This window comes from Mustela lutreola, chromosome 4 (assembly GCF_030435805.1).
Source record: "Mustela lutreola isolate mMusLut2 chromosome 4, mMusLut2.pri, whole genome shotgun sequence".
Lineage (NCBI taxonomy): Eukaryota > Metazoa > Chordata > Mammalia > Carnivora > Mustelidae > Mustela > Mustela lutreola.
Window position 1 is genome coordinate 55,600,267 of NC_081293.1, and position 23,550 is coordinate 55,623,816.

At 49.1% G+C, this 23,550-nt stretch overlaps 1 protein-coding gene across 2 annotated transcripts; it reads left to right on the forward strand.

Moving 5' to 3' along the window:
* Positions 1–12,832: 12,832 nt before the first annotated feature.
* PRF1 (perforin 1) lies at positions 12,833–18,178 on the forward strand. 2 transcript variants are annotated; one of them, XM_059170025.1, is made up of 3 exons: positions 12,833–12,960; positions 14,467–15,079; positions 16,162–18,178. In XM_059170025.1, exons 1-3 carry the CDS (start codon positions 12,858–12,860, stop codon positions 17,288–17,290), a joined length of 1,845 nt encoding a protein of 614 aa, XP_059026008.1. In that variant the 5' UTR covers positions 12,833–12,857; the 3' UTR covers positions 17,291–18,178. The 2 variants fall into 2 exon arrangements, with proteins under 2 accessions (XP_059026008.1, XP_059026009.1); XM_059170026.1 differs by having other exon boundaries at positions 14,503–15,079.
* The last annotated feature ends 5,372 nt before the right edge of the window (positions 18,179–23,550 follow it).

Genomic DNA, 23,550 nt, shown 5'->3' on the forward strand with positions numbered 1-23,550 from the left:
TGAGAACTGTTTCCTTCTTTACTTTCCCCTACTGTGTGTGTGTGTTTCTGTGTGTGTGTGTGTGTGTGTGTGTGTGTGTGTGTGTATGTATGTGTGCATTGTACATGCAGATGTTCACAGAAACTGGGGTCTCCTACTCTATCTGGATCTTCTCTCTACTTGGCTCTGCCCTGTCTTGTTTATTTCCAGCCATTTCCCCTCAGTGTAGGGCTTTGTTGTAGAAGAGATATTTGGCTGATGAGTTTCAACATTTCATAGGGGGCATGGCATGTGCTCTTGGGAGGACTAATTTACATCATGATTGTAAAGCACTCCCCAGGGTGCCTGGCAGATGGTATTAGACATAGGATATTTATAGTAGTTACAATTATTAATGCCTACCCCCCTTGCACCATACATACTAGTCCTACCCCTAAACACACCTACTCCTAAACACTCTCTCTTTCTCACTTCCATGCCTCTGCTCTTGCTATTCCTTTCCCTGAAAAACTTCTGCACAATCCCAGTCACCTGTCAATCCTTCCAGAGCATCCTATTCTGGTTATAGGTGTGGGTTATCTGGACCCTGCCCCCACTCTGGACCACAGCAGCTCCTCATTTCTAAGCCACACATCCCAAACCTCGTCTAAGATTTTATGCCAATTCCCTAACTTACATTTGGATTTTTCATTCGATGCCACATATAATACCTCTTAATCGCCACAGCAAAACCCTGATTATAGGCCTAATTGGGTAGATAAATTATTGGCCTTTTTTTACATATATGGACACAGGGGTTGAAAGAGATTAGATACTTATCCCAAGGTTGATTGTTGGTTGTGCTAAAGCAGATGTTTTGACCAGATTTTCTGATGTCCAAGATGATAAGATGATCACGGTGTTACAACTTTATGGATTGTAGTCTCCATTAAGGATGGAGTCCTGGCTTATATGCCTTTGTAAATCATCAGTTCCCAGAAGCACCTGGCACACAGTAGGTGCTCAGCAAAGACTTCATCGTTAACCACAGTAGGTGAATGTGCATTGTACATTGTGCTACGTAAATGTACAGGGCCATGGGGTTTTAGGAAGAAACTTTTCTAGCTGAAAGGCAGATGGAAAAGTCTCAGACACTGCTCAATTTCTTCCAAAAAGTCATTAGTCAGACTCTTACTCAGAATTTTTTTTTTCCTTTTTTCCATTCAGGTTTGAACTCAGTGAGATGTTTATGTTTTCACAAACTCTTGGCCACTAATAACTCATCGCAAAACTCCCAGACATGGCCAGGCACAGCCCTGAGAACATTCACAAAAGTCACACCAGCTTTCTGAGCTCTATTATCTGAGGCCACCACTCTCACAGAGAAATCCCAGACCAACTGTTCTTTAATAGAAATATCAGAAAATTGAATGCTCGCTGATGAGTTAGAAACCCAATTTTTCCAGACATTGGAATTTCACTTGGATGTGGATTTACTAGGCAGCTGTATGTGAGCTGGGCTCCTTAGAAAGCACTGGCCTTGAGCCAGAAAACCAGGGTTTGGTCCCTGCTCTGCCCCTTGTTAGCTATGTAATGTTGGGCAAGTACCCCTTCTTGTGGGTTCTCTGGGTATTTTTTTTCATTTAAAAAATAATCAGGGGTGTGTGTCAGGGGTAACAACATTCTGCTCGTATCACAACATTGTTAGGCATAGACAAAACAATGCATGTGGAGGTCTTTGTAAGCTAAAAAGTCTGTGCCATACAAAGTCACGAGGGTAAGCCATAGGAGGCCTTTGGAAAGGCTGCGCTGGCATTTTTCAGCAGCCATGATGGGACCGTTGAAGCTGATGGGTGAGCCAAGAAGGCAGCCTGGTAAAAGAGAAGAATGGAGCAGAGAAAGAAAAGGAGAGGAAGGTAATGTCATCGGAAAGAGAAATGCAGAGGGGACAGGAGGAGGGAGGAGCCTGATGTCTTTCCCAGAATGCGGGCACTGGGAGATTTCCACAGTAGGCTCCCCCTGATAGCAACCTCGTTATTTTAATGGATTTTAAAAAAGCAAGAGATTTGACTCCTACTGCTCATTTCCATGACATGTACGTTAGTAATCTAGAGTCTTGTTCTATTAGTCAATAGAGATTAATGTGGTGAGATACCCTGCAAACCAAGAGTATGACCAATGCCCTCTTAGTGCCACTTAAGTAGGGTCAATCTCACATAAAAATGTTGTTGGGGTGCCTGGGTGACACAGTCAGTGAAGCGACCAACCTTTGTTTTCGACTCTGGTATTGATCTCAGGACTGTGAGATGGAGCCCAGCATGGGGCTCCACGCTCAGTGGGGAATCTGCTTGAGATTCTCTTCCTCTGCCTTTCTCCCCATCTAAATGAAAATAAAATAAAATAAAATATAAAATTGCTCATGCATTCTCTTTCACTCCCTCTCTCAAATAAAAATAAATCTTTTTTTTTTTTTTTAATGTCAGCATGTAACCACCACGTGGATCATAGCCATCATCCACCATGGGTTAAAGGCTTCTTTGTTAAAACAGGAAGAAATTTCCCCTTCATCTAATGGTGTGTGAATTTACTGGTAGTTGCTATACTTACCAGTGTTCTGAATCTTTTGGAATGAAATAGAATAGAATAGTTTGTCTAGCACATAGTAGGCGATTAATAAACATTTATTTCATTCAAAATTATTGAATGAGGGGCGCCTGGGTGGCTCAGTGGGTTAAGCCGCCGCCTTTGGCTCAGGTCATGATCTCAGAGTCCTGGGATCGAGTCCCACATCGGGCTCTCTGCTCAGCAGAGAGCCTGCTTCCCTCTCTCTCTCTCTGCCTGCCTCTCCATCTACTTGTGATTTCTCTCTGTCAAATAAATAAATAAAATATTTTAAAAAAAGATTATTGAGTAAAATATTTATTGAATAAACAATATTTTGTGAGATCAAATATTAGAGAATAATTCTTCCTAAAATCTACCCTGCTGCAAAAACACCTAGAAAGGCTGAGTTAAGTATGACACGTATCCAAAAGCACAGATGAAATTGAAAATAAGTAAGAACTATCCCAAGAGGTCAAAAACTGAAGAAATAAGAACTAGAGAGAAAAGCAGGCCGACCAGCCGTGGATATCCAGAGGCACACGCCAACCCAGGGAAACCAGATCCCGGGTTATGATGACCACAGAAGGAAAAGGCAATAATGTCTTGGGGAAGGGGGAGGGCAATGGGAGCTGAGATCACCCCACATAAAACTTAAATAAATTCTCCATGGGCTAATAATGTCAGTGAAAGCGTAGACTAGGGAAAAAAAAAAAGATCTATTTACTAGAAAAAGGAATCAAGAAAGACATTTATTTGTGTCCGTCGCAAATCTGAGTAGAAGGACAGAGACTCTCTTAAAATCTAATAACCACAGACCTCCCTTCCCTACATTTGTGGCTCAAATTTACACTGCTGGTCTAGGACAAACTATGCCACGCCAACAAATAAACATAAATAGGTAGGTGGGGAAAGCTGGGAGGTGTCTCAAAAAGAAAGTCCAAACCTGCTTTAGAAGAATATTCTTAGCCCAGGCTTTGCAGGATTGCCCCAGATAAAGAGCAGCCACACGGGAGCACAAAGCCCAGACTCCAGGCAAAACACACAGGGATACAATCCACTAGGAAAGCGGAGTCCACTGATACAACAAAATAAAAATCAGACGCACCAAAGTCTTTGGATGTTGGCATGCCTAGATATAAAATTTTCAATAAGTGTGTTTGAATGTTTTAAAACTTTTTAAAGAGTCTAATCATGACATACAATCACAGAATTGAGAACAGAATGAAAACAGAGTCACCAATGTGGAACTGAGTGAAACAGAGATCTTGTGAATAAAAAATACATCACTGTAAGTCAAAATTAACTGAAGAAGAATCTAGAAGACCACACATTCTGTAGGTAAGATGGAGGGAAAACCAACTCACTTGTGAACTGCTTGTAGAGTGGAAACTGAATGCCAGCCCCATGGAGAGTGTATGTTTTGTGTGTGTGTATGGACAGAGACACTCTTCGATATGCATGTATATTTACACTATATATGTGTATGTATAAAGTATGTATAGATACATATGTGTATATGTGTATATATATATATATGTAAATTGTGTGTGTGTGAGAGAGAGAATATATATTTTTATGTAGGCTCCGCAACCAGCATGCAGCTCATTGTGGGGCTTGAACTCATGACCCTGAGATCAAGACCTGAGCTGAGATCAAGAGTCAGATGCTTAACCAACTGAGCCACCCAAGTGCCCCTGTGTGTGTGAACTTTTATATGCCTTATGCACAACAAAATTGAACACCCATAATGTCCTGATCCAGCAAATGCTTTATGTATGAGTTATTCAACTGCAACATTGTTTTTAAGAGCAAAAGACTATAAATAACTCAAAGGGACATCAGTGGGAGACTGGTCAAATACATTATGTTTCTTCTGTGAAAGAAACACTAGAAACTGATGAATCACAGACCTGTACCCCTGAAACAAATAACACAATATATGTTAATTTAAAAAAAGAAAGAAAGAAAGAAGTACTACGCAACCACCTAAAAAATAAGAGAATAAGGAAACTCCCTTATTTTGATAAGGAAAGATCTCCAAGGTATACCATATTAAAACAAAATAAAGCACAAAGCAAGATATAGAACATACTTCCTTTTATATAAGGAAGGGAGAAAATAAAATATTTTTACTAGTATTTACTTATATTTTTATGGGGGAAATAACTCTGAAAAGACACCAAAGAAACTAAAAAAGAAAAAGAAAAAAAGTGGCACCTGTGGAGGTAGGTTGGAAGAGGGCAGGAGGGAGGTTATTTTTTTTTTTAAGATTTTCTTTATTTATTTGACAGAGAGAAAGATCACAAGTAGGCAGAGAGACAGGCGGGGTGGGGGCGCAGGGAAGCAGGCTCCCTGCTGAGCAGAGCGCCCAAGGCAGGGCTCAATCCCAGGATCCTGAGATCATGACCTGAGCCGAAGGCAGAAGCTTAACCCACTGAGCCACCCAGATGCCCCAGGAAGGAAGTTATTTACTAAATATGTTTTTACATTGTTTGGATGTTTGCATCTTGTTAGATGCATGAGCTCATCTAAAAACTCCATGGATGGGACGCCTGGGTGGCTCAGTTGGTTGGACGACTGCCTTCGGCTCAGGTCATGATCCTGGAGTCCCGCGATCGAGTCCCGCATCAGGCTCCCAGCTCCATGGGGGGTCTGCTTCGCTCTCTGACCTTCTCCTCGCTCATGCTCTCTCTCACTGTCTCTCTCTCAAATAAATAAATAAAATATTTAAAAAAATAATAATAAACAATAAAAAATAAAAACTCCATGGATGGATTAAATCACAGATTCAACACAGAGAAAACAAGCATTAAGGAACTGGAACAAAGAAGTGGAGAAAAACCAAGGAGCACACCATAGAGACACACAAAAAGTAAGAAGCAAGAAAAAGAGCGTAACAGACAAGGAGGAGAGGGTGAGGGGGTCTTGTTGCATTCCTGCTGGGCATTCCTGCTGGGCGGACCACAAGGCAAAACTAGAGAGAGCCAAGGCGACGGGATATGCATCTAGAAAGATGCTTGCCAGAATGAGGAAAGATGTGAGTCCTCAGATTCAGGAAGAACAAACCCCGAAGAGGATAAATTAAGAAGAAAGTCATATCTAGATCTATACTGTGTAGTAAGCTTTCAAAAAATAAAAAATGAGAAGATCTTAGAAACAGTCCTTCCTCTGCCTCCCCCCTCCCCATAGATGAATTCACTACACAGAATAACAGGTAAACAACAACCACAACGAAAGCCAGGAACAGCGAAATGACCTCAAAATGCCGAGAGGTGTCAACCATCAGGGACTTCAAAGTGTCAACTCGCTAAAATTATGATTCAAAACCAATAAAGACGTTTCAAGCAAACAGAAACTGAGAGCGGGTGCTGCCAGAGGCACTTCTAGTGCGTAGCACTTTAAAAGGAAAAAAAAAAAAAATCTCAGGAAGCTCGGAGATCAAAGACTAAGGAGCAAAGAAATTGACAAATGTGTGAATAAATATAAGCAAATGTTGACGGCATCCAGAGATGGCACCCGTGACTAAGTCTGTACAGGAAAAGGAAGAGCAAACAAAAGTCCCAGATGACAATACCCCTGAGGATGAGAAAGGGTGATTTTAGTGGACGGCATTCTAAGGTCACAAAATCCCTAGAAGGGAGAACGACGAGAAAACTTCGACCTTGCTACAAACGCATGGTAGCATTTTCATGGGCAACCACTGAAGAATCAGAAAGGCTCTGAGAGTCAACCGGCACAGAGAAAAGAATGTGACTTTTTAAAAGTTTGATCAATCTAAAAGAAGTCAGGAGAAGGGGCGCCTGGGTGGCTCAGTTGGTTCAACGTCTGCCTTCAGCTCAGGTCATGATCCCAGAGTCCTGGGATCAAGCCCCGCCTGGGTCCCCCCCGTTCAGCAGGGAGCCTGCTTCGCCCTCTCCCTCTGCCACTCCCCCCTGCTTTTGCGTGCTCTCTCTCAATACATAGATAAAATCTTAGAAGAAAAAGGCAGGAAAAGAGGGGAGAAGGCAGCAGGAAACTGATCACACACATCCCAGTAGAAATAAACTCTCACAGAACAGTAAATGTAAATGGACCTAATGCTGGGATACACTGTCAGCTACCCAGACTGGGAGACATCACAAAACTCAATGCACTATGTTTAACAGAGACCCACCTGTAACATAAAAACAAAGGGAATTTAAAAGGAAGATGGAAGATCTCCCGTGAGGACTAATCAAAAGAAGGTTGGCAGACTGACAATGGTCTAGACGGTAAACCTCACATTATATGTATTTTACCACAATCAAAAATAATTATATTAAAAAAGAAAATTGGAATAGCTCTATTAATATCAGACCAAATTGATCTTTGTGGGGTTAATATCAGACTAAACTGATCTTTGTGGGGAGAAGCATCCTTTGGGAAGATTTAAAGAATTTGATTCACCCGGAAGACAAAGTGATGCTAAACTTGTTTAATAAAATAGCCTTAAACATACAAAGCCAAAGTTGACAGAATTCTCATTGCAGGAGAAAATCTATAGGTCTTGAACAATCTGTCTTCCCAGTGTGAGACTTTAACATGATTTCCTTAGTAGTTAATATATCTCAAGACTATAGGTTTGAACACAGTACCTTGCATCCAAAAAAAAATCAGTCAACAAGTATTCTTCTCCCATACACAGGAACATTTATGAAATCATTTAGTAAACCACAGAGAAAATTTCAACTAGCATCGAAGAATGGCTTTCATCCAGACATGTCCTGCTACAGTGTGACTATATCAGAAATCACTAGCCAAGTGATGGTATTTAAAACCCCATTTTCTTGAAAATGTAGAAAGTATCCTTTTAAATAATTCACAGGTTAAAGAAAAAATGATCAGGACATTTGGGAAATGTTAAGAAGCCAGGGAGTAATAAAGAAAGACTTCCTACCAAAACGATAGAGAGGCAGTTTAAAAGATATTTAGGGCAATGTAGAGCCTTGTGTTTACGTCAAAAAGGAAGGGAGGGACACCTGGGTGCCTCGGTTGGTTAAGCGGCTGCCTTCAGCTCAGGTCATGACCCCAGCATCCTGGGATCGAGTCCCACATCAGGCTCCTTGCTCGGCAGGGAGCCTGCTTCTCCCTCTGCCTGTGCTCGCTTGTGCATACGCGCGCTCTCTCTCTCTCTTTGACAAATAAATAAATAAATAAAATCTTAAAAAAAAAAAAAAAAAAAAGGAAGGGAAATGAAAATTAACGAGCTAAGCGTTTAATTTAACAAGTTAGCAAGGGGCACCTGGGTGGCCCTTGGCTTCCGTTCAGGTCATGATCTCACAGTCTTGGGATGGAGCCCTGTGTGGGCCTCCATGCTCAACATGGAGTCTGCATTAGACTTCCTCTCCCCCGGCCCCTTCCCCTGCTCATGCTCTCTCTAAAATAAATAAATAAAATCTTTTATTAAAAAGTTAGTAGAGGGGTGCCTGGGTGGCTCAGTGGGTTAAAGCCTCTGTCTTGATCCCAAGGTCCTCGGATCAAGCCCCACATAGGGCTCTCTGCTCAGCAGGGACCTGCTTCCTCCTCTCTCTCTGCCTGCCTCTCTTCCTACTTGTGATCTGTCTGTCAAACAAATAAATAAAATCTTTTTAAAAAATTTAAAAATTAAAAAAAATAAAAATAAAAAGTTAGTAGAAGTAAAATAGGAGCCCAAAGAATATGGGAAAAGGGAAGGAAATGAAAAGGTAAGAATGAAATTGATCAAATAGGAAATAATGATTCAGTAGAAAGGATTTATAAAGCCAAGAACATGTTCTTTGAAAAAAAATTAAAAATAGAAAAATCTTTAGTGAGACTGATCTTAAAAAAAAAAAGAGAGAGAAATAATGATTTAAAACCTGTGATCAAAAAGAGGGCATTGCTAATGGATTCAGAAAGATATTTTTTCAAGAGCAGGAGAGAGAGAAAGAGAGACTGCTATACATAACTTCATGGCCGCAACAGTGAAATTTCAAACAGATTGGAAATTTTCCTAGAAAAATGTAACTTGCCAAAACTGATACCAGAAAAAAAGAAAAGCCAGAAAATCCGAATAGAGCCATCACTGCTGAAGATATAGGCTCAGTGTTAAAAATCTGAGTATAAAAACTGGGTGCCGGTGTCCCATAGAATGGAGAAAGCGGAAAGACTCCCTGGGTCTTCCTGTGAAGAACCCCAAAGGAAGAGGGAACCAAGAAAAATCACAGGAGAAAAGGAATGCTACTGTGACTGTCTTAGGTATTTTCAAAATAGACACAATTGCAATCTACAGGTCTGTTTTGTTGAAGCACCTCTCTGATTATGGTTCAGGTGTGTAGCATGTAGAGTAGGGAGAGTTTATGTAAGTAGATGAAATCAAGACCCAGAGTTTCTTCATGGGTACTGCGTGGAGTATCCTTGGAGCTTTTCTGTCAAGGGTAAATACGTAGTAACCTTGGGGAAAAAAGACATCAAAACCATATCCACATGCCAAAGAATGAAGTTGGACCCCTTTTCGAACACAAAAATTAACTCTAGGTGGAGCATACCTAAATGTAAGAGATAGAACCAGGAGACTCTTAGAAGAAAGTACAGGAGTAAATCTTCATGATCTTGGGTTAAGCAAAGACCTCTCAAGTATGACATTAAAATATATATAAGCAACAAAGTGACAAACAAATAATTTGGACTACATTAAAGTTTAAAACGTTTTGGGCTTCCAAGGACAACCTTAAGAAATGAAAACATGGGCACCTGGGTGGCTCAGTTGGTTAAGCAACTGCCTTTAGTTCAGGTCATGATCCCAAGATTTTGGGATCGAGTCCCTCATTAGGCTCCCAGCTCCACGGGGAGTCTGCCGCTCCCTCTGACCTTCCCCCTCTCATGCTCTCTCACTGTCCCTCTCTCAAATAAATAAATAAAAATCTAAAAAAAAAAAAAAGAAGTGAAAAGATAACCCAGAATAGGAGAAAATGTTTGTAAGTCATTTGATATCTATCAAATCCAAAATATATAAAGAACTATTACAAATCAACAACAAAAAGACAAATAACCCAATTCAAAAATTGGCAAAGGACTTGAACTGACATTTCTCCAAGGAACATACACAAATGACCTATAAGCAAATGAGAAGAAGCTCACCATCCTTAGCCAGTGGGGAAATCCAAATCAAAACCACCCTGAGATACCACTTCACATCCATGAGAATGGCTGTAATTAAAACATCCAATAGCAACAATGTGGAGAAGTTAGAACCCTCCTACACTGCTGGTGGGAAAGTAAAATGGTGCTACCCGATAGGAAAACAATTCCTGGAAAGTTAAATGTAGAGTTACCCTATGACCCAGCAATTCCACGATTAGATATATATCCAAGAGAAATGAAAACCCAGGTCCACACAAAAACTTGTACACAAATGTTCATAGCAGCATTACTCTTAATAGCCCCAAAGTGGAAACAACTCAATGGCCACAATGAATGAATGAAAAAAATGTGGTGACTCCATACAAGGGACTGTGCTCCAGCCAGGAAAAGGAACAAAGGCCTGGTACAGGGTACAACTTGGATAAACCTTGAAAATATGATGTTACATGAAATAAGCCAGCCACATAGGTCACCTCTTGCATGACTCCATTGATACGAAATGTCCTCCACTTTCTGTCTTCCATCCATAGAGTCAGAAAGTAGATCAGTGTCTAGTGAAAAGAACAGTGACCATTGATGGATATGGGCTTTCTTTTTCAGAGTGATGAACACATTTGAAAATTGATCATGGTGGTGGGTACGCAACTCTGTGAATTTACTAAAAACCACTGAACTGTACACTCTAATTTTTTTGAGAGAGAGAGTGAGCTAGAGAGACACTACAAGCAGAGGGAGAGGCTGAGGAAGAAGCAGACTCCCACTGAGCAGGGAGCCCAATGAGGGTCTCCATCCCAGGACCCTAGGATCCTGATCTGAGCCTAAGGCAGACGCTTAACTGACGGAGCCACCCAGGCACCCCTGAATTGTATGCTTCCAATACGTGAATTATATGTGAGTTCTATTTCAACAAAGTGACTACTCATAAACCATGTAGGGGGCGTCTGGCAATTGAACACACTGTGAAAACTTACATCTCAGACGAAAAGGTGTGTTTAACTCTCTTCTGAAGTGCTAAATGTCACCCGGAGAGAACAGCTGTCACAGGCACAAGGGTCAAAAAAAGTCATCGTAGACCCCGATGTCATCCTTGCTCTTTAATGGGTCACACCCCCACCCCCAGGATCCCTTGGATGGTAGAAACTTCACATGACACTTGGAAAGTGTTAAATGCACATTTCCTCAAGAATCCAAGGACTGAGGTGCCTGGGTGGCTCAGTGGGTTAAAGCCTCTGCCTTTGGCTCAGGTCATGATCCCAGAGTCCTGGGATCGAGCCCCACATCAGGCTCTCTGCTCAGCAGGGAACCTGCTTCCCCCTCTCTCTCTGCCTGCCTCTCTGCCTACTTGTGATCTCTGTCAAATAAATAAATAAATAAATCTTAAAAAAAAAAAAAAAAAAGAATCCAAGGACTGTTAGAAGACCCAAAGTCCTCTGTTGGATGTTAGGAATAAGCAAACTAGCCTGGAATGGCTCAAACTCAGTAAGTTTCCCACAAGCTGAGTCTACAGCCTGTTCCCTCTCCCTCACCTGTCCCTTCCTCCAGAACTAAACTCACAGCCTCAGCCACCTGACCTCTTTTTTCCTTTTAGTTATTTACAGATGATTTTTATGTTTAAAGGTGACAGCAGCAGGAACATGGGCATTCAACAGATACGTTTTGAATCAGACTAGATTCTAAATATGTTTTCTGGAACACGACGTGTCCCTTCCCTCTCCTTAAACGCAGAGACATAATTTTATTCATGCGATGGTACCAACACTATTGGACATGTAGGGCCTTTTCCTCCCGGTTTAAACGAATTTCATTTCGAAAAGCTGGTGTCGAGATGTATCGACCTATTTTAATTGGGTTCCCTTGTAAATCTTGTAAAAATGAAACAGATTTCTCTGAATGCCACTCCAGAAATACAAATGCACACAGAGCACTTACCTGGTAACAGTCTCTGGAAAGTTCCAAAGATCTTAATATACATCATTATGCTACCATCCAATGACCCAACCCTTGTTTATGCCCATGTGACAAAACTAGGCACAGACATATAGAAGTGGGGGGCGGGGGGGGGCACCGCGGGGAGGAGATTGCATCCAGCTTCCCAGAAGGCAGCCTAAGCCCCTGTTCCCGTAACAGCAAGGCCCTCACGGAGGGGACACAGACTCAAGGGATGAGCCACCCCATGGTGTCACACGTGGTCTGGGGCCTGTGGCTATTTGTTCCCGTCACGTACACCAGTTGGAGTGTGAACTCTTGAAAACAGCCCCCCACTTACCCAGCTGTCCTCACCTCAAACCAGTGTGATTTTGGCCCCCAGAAGTCACCCCATGAGTCACTCAACCCATGGAAACCTCACCCCACCCTGACCTCAGGTAAGACTAAGGATGAAGACCCTAGGCCTCTGGTCCCACCCACATCTCTCTCCCACTTTGTCCACCCACCCACTCCGTGGCTGCAACCTCAGGCCAGGGTTGGGGAGGGGCTGGGGACCAGTGTGGCTGCTGGTTCTCCTCACAAAAGGGGGAACAGGTAAGTGTGTCCTGGAGTATGTCGTTTGGGATCTAGAGTCTGGGCCAGGTTGGGAAGCAGGTGTGGATAGGGAGAGGGCCAGGAGGGTGATTTCTCCCCACTGCCTGGGGAGGCGGCGTTAAATGGTCAAGGGAGTTCACATGAGCTGAGAACCAGACACTGCTCTAAGCACTTCACACATAGTGACTCTCCCATTCTTCACAACCTGTAGGGTCCAACTATTATTATCCCCCTTTTTAACTGAGGAAACTGAGGCCCAGAGAGGCTAAAGAAGCTTGCCAGGTCACACAGCCAGAGCCCCTGTGGTGAGCTCCTATGCTGTGCCCCCTCTTAGGTCTCAAACACGTGACGCTGTAGATCAGAAGCAGGGGGATTCCCCTTGCTGGCCTGCTCCTCAACCCCAGAGTCGAATCCCAAAGTCCCCAGGCCCCTGGGTGTGCTCCACACCAAGCCTCACCTGTCAGCCTGTCTCACCTCTGCTGGGGGATGAGACGCTGGCCCTCACAGCTTTGCTTCCTGGAGGGCTGTCAGAAGGCCCGGATGAGGAGGTGAGGACAGGATGGGTGCTGGTGGGAGGGGGAGAGCCGAGGGGACCCATGACCACAGCTGGAGGGGCGGGACAGGAAGCAGAAGTGCTGTGAACGGTGGCCGGGGTGATGAGCTGTGTGGTGAGCCTGCTGGGGGCTGACAGCACCATTTCAGGAGCGTCTCCTGTGGGGAGAGAATGTCTGTGTAGAGCGTCTGCGCACAAGACTCCAGGTAGGGGGGAAGGCGGGCGTCGGGGAGGCTGTGAGCCCCCGGGTGGGGATAGGAAGGCCTGGGAGCGGGGCTGCTCCATCCAGGGAAGAGCCTGATGGAACAGGAAGTGCTGTGACCTGTGAGAATGCTCTGTCACTGACTCACTGGGTGGCCTCATGCTCGCTCTGCGCCTCAACGTCCTCACAGCGAAAGAGGAAACCTTATAGGGTATCGTCTGTAAGACCCCTTCAGATGCTGACAGGGAAAGCTTTAAGAAAACTGGAAGTGGGCTCCTTGGGAGCTCAGGGAGCCTAACGAGGCCCAGGATAGAGATGGAGCTCTGTGGCTTAATGTTATCAGCTGTGCTGGCCTCCCGAGTAGGAGGACCCACGGGCTTTTCTCCAGAGAGGCTGTGGTCGCTGGCAGATGCTGGAAAGGACAAGCTTCCAAGAAGTCCACTTCGGATGGGGGAGAGTGTGGACACTCCAGATTATAAACAGGTCCCTGTTTTGAAGCCACCTCAAAATAGTAAAGAAATTTCTAGCCCATGGCTGCCCAACAGTAGGCAACAGGTAGCTCATGGCACTGCTGGAATTCTGCAGAGCACGGCAGAGGATGGCAGAGCAGGTGTGGGCATGGGAAATCCGGAGAGGGGATCTAAAGCCCTCCCCAAGCAGAGTCGCGCAGCGGAAGCGTGCTGGGCCCATAAAGCCCTCCCCACGCAGGGTGTAAGGGCAGAGGCAAGTGCAAAGCTTCGAGTTTGGAATGCGGGCTGTTCTCTCATGAGGCTCAGAGAGCGGGCCCAAAGGGAAGGTAGGGGACCATAAGGGCAGTATGTTATTTCTTTCCCAATTCTGTTAAGGGCTTCACGGGAGACAGGCAGACAGACACAGAATGAGAGAGGTGGAGTGGGAAAAGCCTGGCTTGTTCTGAGGCCCAAAATGATAATTCCCTAGAATCCAGGCTTCTCTAGAGTCCCAGACCCCCTCCCCAAATTTGCTGTATGCACACTCTGTCTCCTCTTCTGTATGCAGAGCCCCTTCCCCACCAGTAGCAGCCATGGTCCTGGGTTCAAAGCCATCAGTCTGGATCCCCATTAGGCCTTAAATAATGAAATCTTAGGGGCACCTGGTGACTCAGTCATTAAGCATCTGCCTTCAGCTCAGGTCATGATCCCAAGGTCCTGGGATCAAGCCCTGCCCTGGGCTCCTTGCTCAGCGGGAAGCCTGCTTCTCCCTCTCCCACTCTCCCTACTTGTGTTCCCTCTCTTGCTGTTTTTCTCTCTGTCAAATAAATAAATAAAATCTTTTTAAAAATAAGTAAAATAAGTAAAAATAAACAAATAAACAAACAAAAAACAAATAGTAAAATCCTAACAAGGGGCTCCTCCTGGCTCTGTGCCCCTGGGCAAGTGACTTCCCATCCTTGAGCCCATTTGTACAGGTGGGGGGATGGGCCGGATTTGTAAAGGCCACTGCCGCTCTTTCAGAGACTGACGGCACATCTCATTGCCTCTCTATTCCGTATGCCACAAGGGTTCATCCTCTGTACCTCTGCCCACAGCTTCCAGAGTCCAAACGCTCCCGTGCCTCCGCAGCTCCATGGGTGCCCACCTGTTCCTCCTGGGCCTCCTCCTGCTGCTGCTGCCCACGCCCACCCCAGCCCCCTGCCGCACAGGCACCCGCAATGAGTGCCGGCGCAACCAAGAGTTCGTGCCTGGTGCAGCACTAGCGGGGGAGGGCGTGGATGTGACCAGCCTCCAGCGCTCAGGCTCCTTCCCTGTGGACGTAGAGAGCTACCTGCGGCCGGACCGCACCTGCACCCTCTGCCAGAACGCCCTGCAGGCAGGCGCCCTCCAGCGTCTGCCCCTGGCACTGACCCACTGGCGCGCCCAGGGCTCAGGCTGTCAGCGCCAAGTGGTCAGGGCCAAGGCCACCTCCACTGAGGGCGTGGCCAGGGAGGCCGCCAGCCACATCCGCAACGACTGGCAGGTGGGACTGGATGTGTCTCCCAAACCCAGCGCCCAGGTACATGTGACCATGGCTGGCTCACACTCCAAGATGGCCAACTTCGCTGCCCAAAAAACCCACCAGGATCAGTTCAGCTTCAGCACTGACTTGGTGGAGTGTCGCTTCTACAGGTGAGCACCGCGGGTCGGAGTGGAGGAGCTGGGGAAAAGGGCTGGGAAACTTGGCGTGGTCAGGAGCGCTGAGATGGCAGTGCGGGGACTTGGAGGCTAAGTCCACCAGGAGGATACACAACCCTGGTTCTCTCAGTATGGGTGATATGGTGCCCTCAGGCCTCCTCCCCGGCGCCCCTTAAAAGGAAGAGCCCCAGGAGAGAATAGGTGGAGGAGAAATGAGCAAGGCTGTGCTAAGAACCCCAACATGGTGCCGTGTCGATCTACTGAGTGCCCAGCCCCCTGTCCTGTGAGCAGGAGACTTCCCATCACTGGGCCTCATTCACACATCCGACCACGATCATGTCCATCATGTAGCAGGCTCTGTGCTGGGAATTAGGGCTAAGGGCTAGACAGCAGCAGCCACACCCCTCTCCTCAGGGACCTGGGTCCCACACCCCAGAAACACATGGTCTCCACCCAAGTCACCCACCCTGACATCCCGACAGTGAGACAGGGCGCTTCCTGCCTTGTGGCCAGAGCTGTCAGGAGCCCAATCTAGGGGACAGACAGACAAGGCCACAGGACTGGGTTCCAAAGCAAGACAGTCACTATCTATACCATATCATCAATTTTATCATTAGAAAATAAAAAGGAGGGGCCCCTGGGTGGCCCAGTCATTAAGTGTCTGCCTTCTGAACGAGCCCTGCATCAGGGTCACGGCTAAGTAGAAAGCCTGCTTCTCCCTCTCCTATTCCCCCTGCTTGTGTTCCCTCTCTCACTGTCTCTCTCTCTGTGTCAAATAGATAAATAAAATCTTTAAAAGAAAGAAAGAAAGAGAGAGAGAGAGGAGGGAAGGAAGGATGGAGGGAGGAAGAAAAAATACGTTGCAAAGGAAAAGCAGAAATTCATCATGGTTAGTTCACCAAGAAGCAACAGACAGAATGGGTTTCCCCAACAGGTCAGAGCTTTGGGCTTGGAGCCAGGCCACCTGGATTCAAGTTCTCTATCACTTACATGTGACCTTGGTCAACCCTGAGGGATGGGCTGAATGGGGAAAACCAACCACGGCTGGCCCACCTGATGTTTCTCTCCCCTTTCAGTTTTCACGTGGTACACTCTCCCCCACTCCACCCCAACTTCCAGAAGGCCCTCAGCGACCTGCCCCCCGACTTCAACACCTCTACGGAGGCCGAGTACGTCAGGCTCATCTCCAACTACGGCACCCACTTCATCCGGTCCATGGAGCTGGGCGGCCGGGTCTCGGCCCTCACTGCCCTGCGCACCTGTGAGCTGGCCCTGAACGGGCTCACGGCCAAGGAGGTAGAGGACTGCCTGAACGTCGAGGCCCAGGTCAGCATCAACAGCCAAGCCAGACTTTCCTCAAAATTCAAGGCGTGTGAGGAGAAGAAGAAGCAGCACAAGATGGAGTCCTCCTTCCACCAGTCCTACCGGGAACGCTCTTCCCAGATAGTCGGCGGTCACCACACCACGGTGAGCGACCTGCTGTTTGGGGACGGGGCCAAGCCGGAGCAGTTCTCCGCCTGGATGAACTCCCTGCTGGACAGGCCCGGCCTGGTGGACTACACCTTGGAGCCTCTGCACGTGCTGGTGGAGAGCCGGGACCCGCGGCGGGAGGCGCTGAGGCAGGCCGTGAGCAAGTACGTGATGGACAAGGCCCGGTGGAAGGACTGCGGCAGGCCCTGCCCCCCGGGGCAGTACAAGAGCCCCCACAACCCATGCCAGTGTGTGTGCCACAGTTCAGCGGTCATCAACCAGGACTGCTGTCCCCGGCAGAGGGGCCTGGCCCGCTTGGAGGTGATGAACTTCCAGGCGGCAGGCCTGTGGGGAGACTACATCACAGCCACGGACGCCTACCTGAAGGTCTTCTTTGGAAACCAGGAGCTGAGAACCAGCACGGTGTGGAACAGCAACTACCCCAAGTGGGCAGTGCGGCTGGACTTCGGGGACGTGATCCTGTCCACCGGGGGGCCCCTGAGGGTGCAGGTGTGGGACGAAGACTATGGCTGGGATGACGACCTCCTCGGCACCTGTGACCAGAAAACGCAGTCTGGCTCACACGAGGTGACGTGCAACCTGAACCACGGCCACCTGAGTTTCTCCTACCACGCCAAATGCTTGCCTCACCTGGAGGGGGCCACCTGCCTGCAGTACGCCCCCCACGGCCTTCTGGGGGCACCTCCGGGGAACCGGAGCGGGCCAGTGTGGTAAGCACGGTGGGCCTTGCTCAAGAGGACTAGGGAACCCGGAATGAATGGGGTTCTCACAGAGGCACCCAGGGCCTATCCTCATATCCCCATTAGACAGATGGAAAACTGAGGCTTACCTTTTTTTTTCTTTTTTCAATGAAGTAGCTGAATTTATAGGCCAGCCCTGGGTCTGCTGTCCAAACTGCTGCAGCTCTCTGATACTCTCGAGCCCTGGAAACAAGCGGCTTTCCTTGCAGCCTTTACCAGCACGGGGACTTCTTCACCCCATTGGGTCCAACCCTGCCTGTCCCAGCTGCTCTGCCTGCTCTCTCTTCTTTGCCCAGCTTTGCCCCTCAGCCAAATCAGGGACCATCTGGATCGGCCTCGTGGGTGCCCAGCCTGACAGAGGACTGATACGTGTGCATGGTGACCGTCATGGTGGTGGTTGTGGCCGGGGAGAGGGCCGGGACCAAACGCAGCCCTAGAGACCGACATCTATATCAGCAACCCTATCCAGTAGGACCTGCGACTCATCCCGGAGCGGGCCAGGAATCAACAAATTGGCTTTCTACTTTCGTTGGAAACATGGGGACCCAAAATATTTTACTTCCCTTGTAACTCTTGATTCAAAACCCAGCAGCACCAACGCAGGAACCAAAGGCAACAAACAGACTTTCAGCTCCCAGCCGTGCGGCCACAAGGAATGATGAGGACTATGGGGAGCTGAAGGGCGCATGATTTACCTAGATGGGGGGGAGCGAGGGCTGCAGCTCTGCCTCTGCCAAGCATTCCCAGGCAGGAGGGCTGGCGGGGCTCGGAATTTCTGGAAGTAACTAGAAACCCTAAATTAACTTCTCTAATTGTTGGCAAGGCAGTTCACTTTATAAAAATAAACCTATGTACAAGTCAAAGAGAAGGTGTGCACAGGCCATAATTGATCCACAGCCATCTGGGAAGCTGTCATTTCAACAAAACCCATGTGACTGGCTGAAGGGCTCTCCCCTGTCCCCCACAGTAGGAGGAGGGAAGGCAGTGGCTCCAACAAGGGGGTGTCTGAGGCTTCCTGGCTTTGGGTTCTGTGGTCAAATGAAATGGTCCTTGTTTCGTATGTTTGGGACACAGGCCCACAGGGGCAGGCGGCAAGATCCAAGCAGCCTCCTCCAACTGGCAGGATTGGTGCCGGGTTGCCAAGTCAGAGGGGCTCAGAGTTGCTGGCCTGGATTCCTGACTCCCTTTGAAAGGCCCTGCAAATTAAGGCCTTGGAGGTTTGTGTGGACCCATACTCTCAAAGCCCAGGAGTCATATTACTGACCCCCAAATCCCCAAGGTGGGAGGGGGGGACAGGAGGGACTGGCTGGCCCTAAAAGGCCAGTTGAAACCAATGTTCTTACACCTTTCCCTTCACAGCCACGCACACAAACACGAGCACAAGAAAATTCTTGAAAGGTCACACTGGCTGCTGCACTAATTGAAAATAAACATGGGTGTGGGCCATACCCCTCTGGGAAAGCAGGCCTGGCTCAGGGGGCCACTCTGACCAAAGAGGGGAGCCTTGTTTAAGGCCCACACGATCAGTGACCTCCAGCAACCGTCTTGTTCGCTGGGCCTTGGCTTCCCCAAAAGGATACTCTTCATTTTTCTCCCTTCTCGGTACTGTTTGGAGGGGGGCCACAAGGCTTTCTAGAAGGTCAGTGCTCCATAAAAGGTACTGAAAGGTCATCTTGCTACCCCACCTGGTGCTCCACCTAGGGAAGCCGGGACCCAGAGGATGTAACTGTGGTTGCAGAAGTTTCTGGCAGAGCCAGGTCTCTGAGTCCTGAACACGCCGCTCTAAGCCCTGGAGCTGGAGAGACCACCAGGATGCTAGAGAAAAGGGCCCTTGGATGAAAAGGCGTGGGATGGTCAAGGAGGAGGAGGAAGGGGCCGAAGCTGCTGGGGGCAGCTCGCCCTCAGCCCGAAGTTGAGAACCAGTGTGACATTTTCCCTTCCACCCCACACAGACATTGGAAGGCTGTCAGCCGGAGGCCCCTTGTTTGCTCGGGGAGCTCCCTCCTGGGCAAGATCGCCTCCAGTGGCCCTCCTCGGGTTCCATCTTCATCCTGCTCCGGCCTGGGAGGCTGACCTGTCTGCCCCCCTCTGTCAGGGGGCAGGAGATGGGCAGGAGATGGGAGACAGTTTCAGAGATAGAGCATTTGCTCCCCTCTGGTCTCTCAGTGAGGTGGCCATGTCTAGCTGGGTCACCACTCCTCCCCAGGGGGCCTCGGCCTGTCTCTCACCCCTGCAACTGCCCCCTCTCTCACCCCTTCAGACCCGTGGACAGTAGCAGCTTCACTGTACTGATCCCGAGTTACTGTGTCCCCCCTGTGTTTCTCCATAGCCCCAACACACACCTTTGCACACAGGCCCTTTATAAACAACCCTTCCCCAAACTATTACAATTTGTATATGCCATTGGTTTCTGATATGGCCTGGATGTTTGTGTCCCCTCAAAATTCACAGGAAGGAATCATAAGCCCCAAGGGGATCACCTCAGGAGGGGGTGCTGTGGGAGGGCACGTGAGCGGGATTAGCGCCGTCATGCAAGAGGCCCCAGACAGATCCCAGGCCCCTTCCACCATAGGAGGACCCACGGGAAGGTGCGCTCTACAGACAGAAAACAGGCCCCTAAATCCACCGACACCTTGACCTGGGACTTCCTGCCTCCAAAACTGAGAGGAATGTATTTCTCCAGTGTGTAAGCCACCCAGTCTGTGGTATTTTGTTATAACAGCCCCAAAGGAACGATGGGGTCCCATGACAACACCACCTGGGTCCCAGTGGAAAGCAGAGCCACACACCCCCATCCCCCCCCCACCCCAGCAGCTGAAAATGCCCCGACTCTTGCTTCCCCGCCCTTCCCTGAGACTAGGAAAGGACATGTGCCGGGCTCTATCCACGGGAGGCACCTGCCCCCAGTATGGGGTCTGTTTCAGAGCAGAGGTGAATCCAAGTTTCAAGGGCAGGTGATCTATGTGAGAGGCAATCCCAGAAAGCCCATCAGGGGAGAGGACGAGTGAGACAGGGAAGGGACAGTGGCCCGCCATTCAGCAAGTCGCCATGGGGGGGGGGGGGTCCCCAGAGCCAGCAAAGAACACAGTACTGGTACCTCAGAGTGACCCCAGCTCAGCCTGGAGGGAGCTGGGTGCCAGTGTGGCCCCTCCTATTGGTCCCTGGTTAGAGCTACATTCTCTTTCGACTGATTTGATCCAGACTTGCCTTCTCTTTCTGGCAAATAAAAACCCTGGCTTGATGACACTGTCCCACCATCTCCCTCCCTACGTCAACACTCTGTCCCCTTTCCCAACCAACTTCCCACCCCCATCTGTCCTTAGAAGCACTGCTCACTTATCCCCAGCAGCCCACCCCCCTTTCCCAGGTGCACGGAGCACAGAATGACTGGGACCATTCACAGCTTCCATCCTTGAACAGATGGTTATAAGCACCTGCTGTACACCAGATAGTTATAAGCACCTGCCCTCTGGCAGCCTCCCCGGGGAATAAGGTGGGGGGGGACATTCAGGATGGGGGAGTCTCGGCTGCATTGCCTTTCTCTCATCCACTGTCCTAGGTCCAGATGCTCTCCCCTCAGACCTGGGGCCAGCACTGCACAGTTCCTTTTCATGCACCTTCATCTGCCTTCAAACACACTGAGCGATCCCTGGGGTGTGGCCCCGCTGTCCCAGAGGCTGCAGAGGGGGACCTGCTGAAGAACAGGCAGTGTGGGAGCGGGGAGAGCCCTCTGGGGAGCACAGAGGTCCTTGTAGCTTTCGGGGAGCTCTGCATGCTCTCCACAGTGCTCCTGATTCCCCTGCATCTGTCATCCAGGCCGGGCATTTCCGTACCCCAAATCTGTCCCCTTCTGCTCATAACCACAGCCTCCCTGGAACAGCAACATCTCCCAGACATGTCTTACCGTGGGCTCTTCTTGGATCCCTGGGCACCTGTCTGCTTCTCTGTGCTTCTCCAGCCCACCTTCCCTTGGCCCACTCCGAGCCGGCCCCCACATCACTGCCCGGGGGCCTGAGCTAGGCCTGCTCTGCCTGCCCCCACGGGAAGCCAGGAGAGCCAGGCCCTAGTGTCCATGCCCCACCCATCCCGGACCGCCTTCACCCAATAGCCGAAGGGAGGCGGGTGGCGCATAAACCCTCCAGGTCCCTCCCGTCAAGGGAATAACTCGAACAGACATATTCAACCCTGACACCCAGGGTTCCCCAGCAGGGTGAGGTTCGCGTGCCCATAGGTGTGACTTCCTTGACCACACGTGCTCTCTTGGCTGGCCTCCTTTCTGGTCTCATTCCCTCATGCCCCTACTGGTGTTTTCTGGAACCAACCCCCACAAAAACTACCTGCTTGTGAACCCCTGTCTCAAGCTTTACTTCTGGAGAAATCAGCTAAGACACACAACTGACTATGTCATTGCTTAAAACTCTTACTGGTTTCTTGTGGCTTCTGGGATAATGCTCAGACACCCTAATGTGACCCACGTGCTGACCTTGCACTCAGCTCTGCACCTCACCAAACCCTGCCTCACCGAGCCTACTGGCTCCTCTGCTGGTCACAGTCTCTCTTGCTCTTCCCGGATGTCGCCTCCTCTTTCTGCAACTTTTCTCCACCACTCTAAGTCCTCCTCAGCCTTCAGGCCTCAGTTTCTAAGACAGCTTCCTCCAGGAAGCTTTCCCTGGTTTCCCAGTCAAACTCACAACCCACTGTCAGGCCAAGGGCCACCTCTATCTTAGTCAGAGTGGAATCAGTAGTCCAGTCCCTGGCATAAGTTTGCTGCTTGAAAAATATTGGATGAGGGGCAGCAGGGTGGCTCAGTCGATTGAGCACCTGCCTTCAGCTCGGGTCATGGTCCCAGGGTCCTGGAATCAAGTCCCATGTCATCCGGCTCCCTGGTCAATGGGGAGTTTGCTTCTCCTTCTCCCTCTGACCCTCCACCTGCTTGTGCTCTATTTCTCTGTCTTTCTCTTTCTCTCAGATAAATAAATAAAATCTTGAAAGAAAGAAAGAAAGATAGATGCTGGATGAGTGATTAGAGGGGTAACAGATAAATGAATGAATGGAACCCACCGAAGACTCTTTCCAGCCTTCTCCAACTCTCCCACAGGCAGGGGGCTCCCTACCTTGGGAGCTGTTCTGTCTGAGACGGGCTCTCACCGCGAGCCATCAGGTAACACAGGAACCTGTCTTCTCAGAGCGTACAGCCCTACCAGCAGATCAGGGCCTCTGTGTATCTAAATCTCTGGTCCTGTCTGCCACTGGGTTGGGCAGAAAGACCACCAGGCTGACTCCAGTGCCGGTCATGGCTGTCCCTCACACCTCCCTCTGGGAGAGTACCACAGAGGGAGCGCACAGGGCGGGGTGGAGGGGCTGGCCCGGCCGCTGCCTCTCTATCACTGACAATAGAAATGGGAGCCTTTCGTGGCTGGGGACGGGGACGGATGGTCCCAACCTTTCACTTATCAATGGCCCAGGCACGAATGAGGCAGTTCCAACTGGGGGACAGCTCTTCCTCTGGGCTCAACAGGTATCCACTTGGCCTAGGAAAGTTGTGACCCCGGGGGGGGGGGGTAGGCCCGCCCCCTTAACCTGCTCTGGGGATCCCTCCCCAAGCCCTCAACCCTGCTGCCTGATGAGGCCTTTTCCAGCTAAGGCTTCCGTAGCCCAAGCACACACACACACACACACACACACACACACACACACACACACAGAGGCAGGACCAGACTGAGCAGCTGCCCAACCTCATGCCATGCAAGATGGGGTGGGGAATGGGTCTGGCACTTTGTGGGTTAGTGTCACCCACAAAGAAGCGATCAACCCCTATCACAGACAAGACCCTTGAGAGCCAAGGACTGCCAGCCAAGCCAGGCCACAAATGAATTGAGCCCGGCCACACATTTGCCCAAACTAGCCAGAGACATCGTATGAACCTTGATTTTGAGCCAAGATCAAGTCTCAACCTCGGTGAGCTCTCCGTAGTTCACTGCAATCACACAACCCCCTCCCCTGCGGGATCCCATGGTTCCCAGCTACAAAACAGGGACTAGAACCCTGATTTCTGCCCTGCTTTCCAGCTGGGAGAGGCTGGGCCCTGGGCCTCGGTGGGCGTGGCCGGATGGGCCCAACACCTCCAGTGCCTGGGGAGTGCCCCCTGAGCACCAGCACCTCCCCATGCTTGGAAGGAGCCCCACCAGGCTTGCCTTCCTCTTTCTAAAGGCCCAGACACACAGCCTGGCTGGC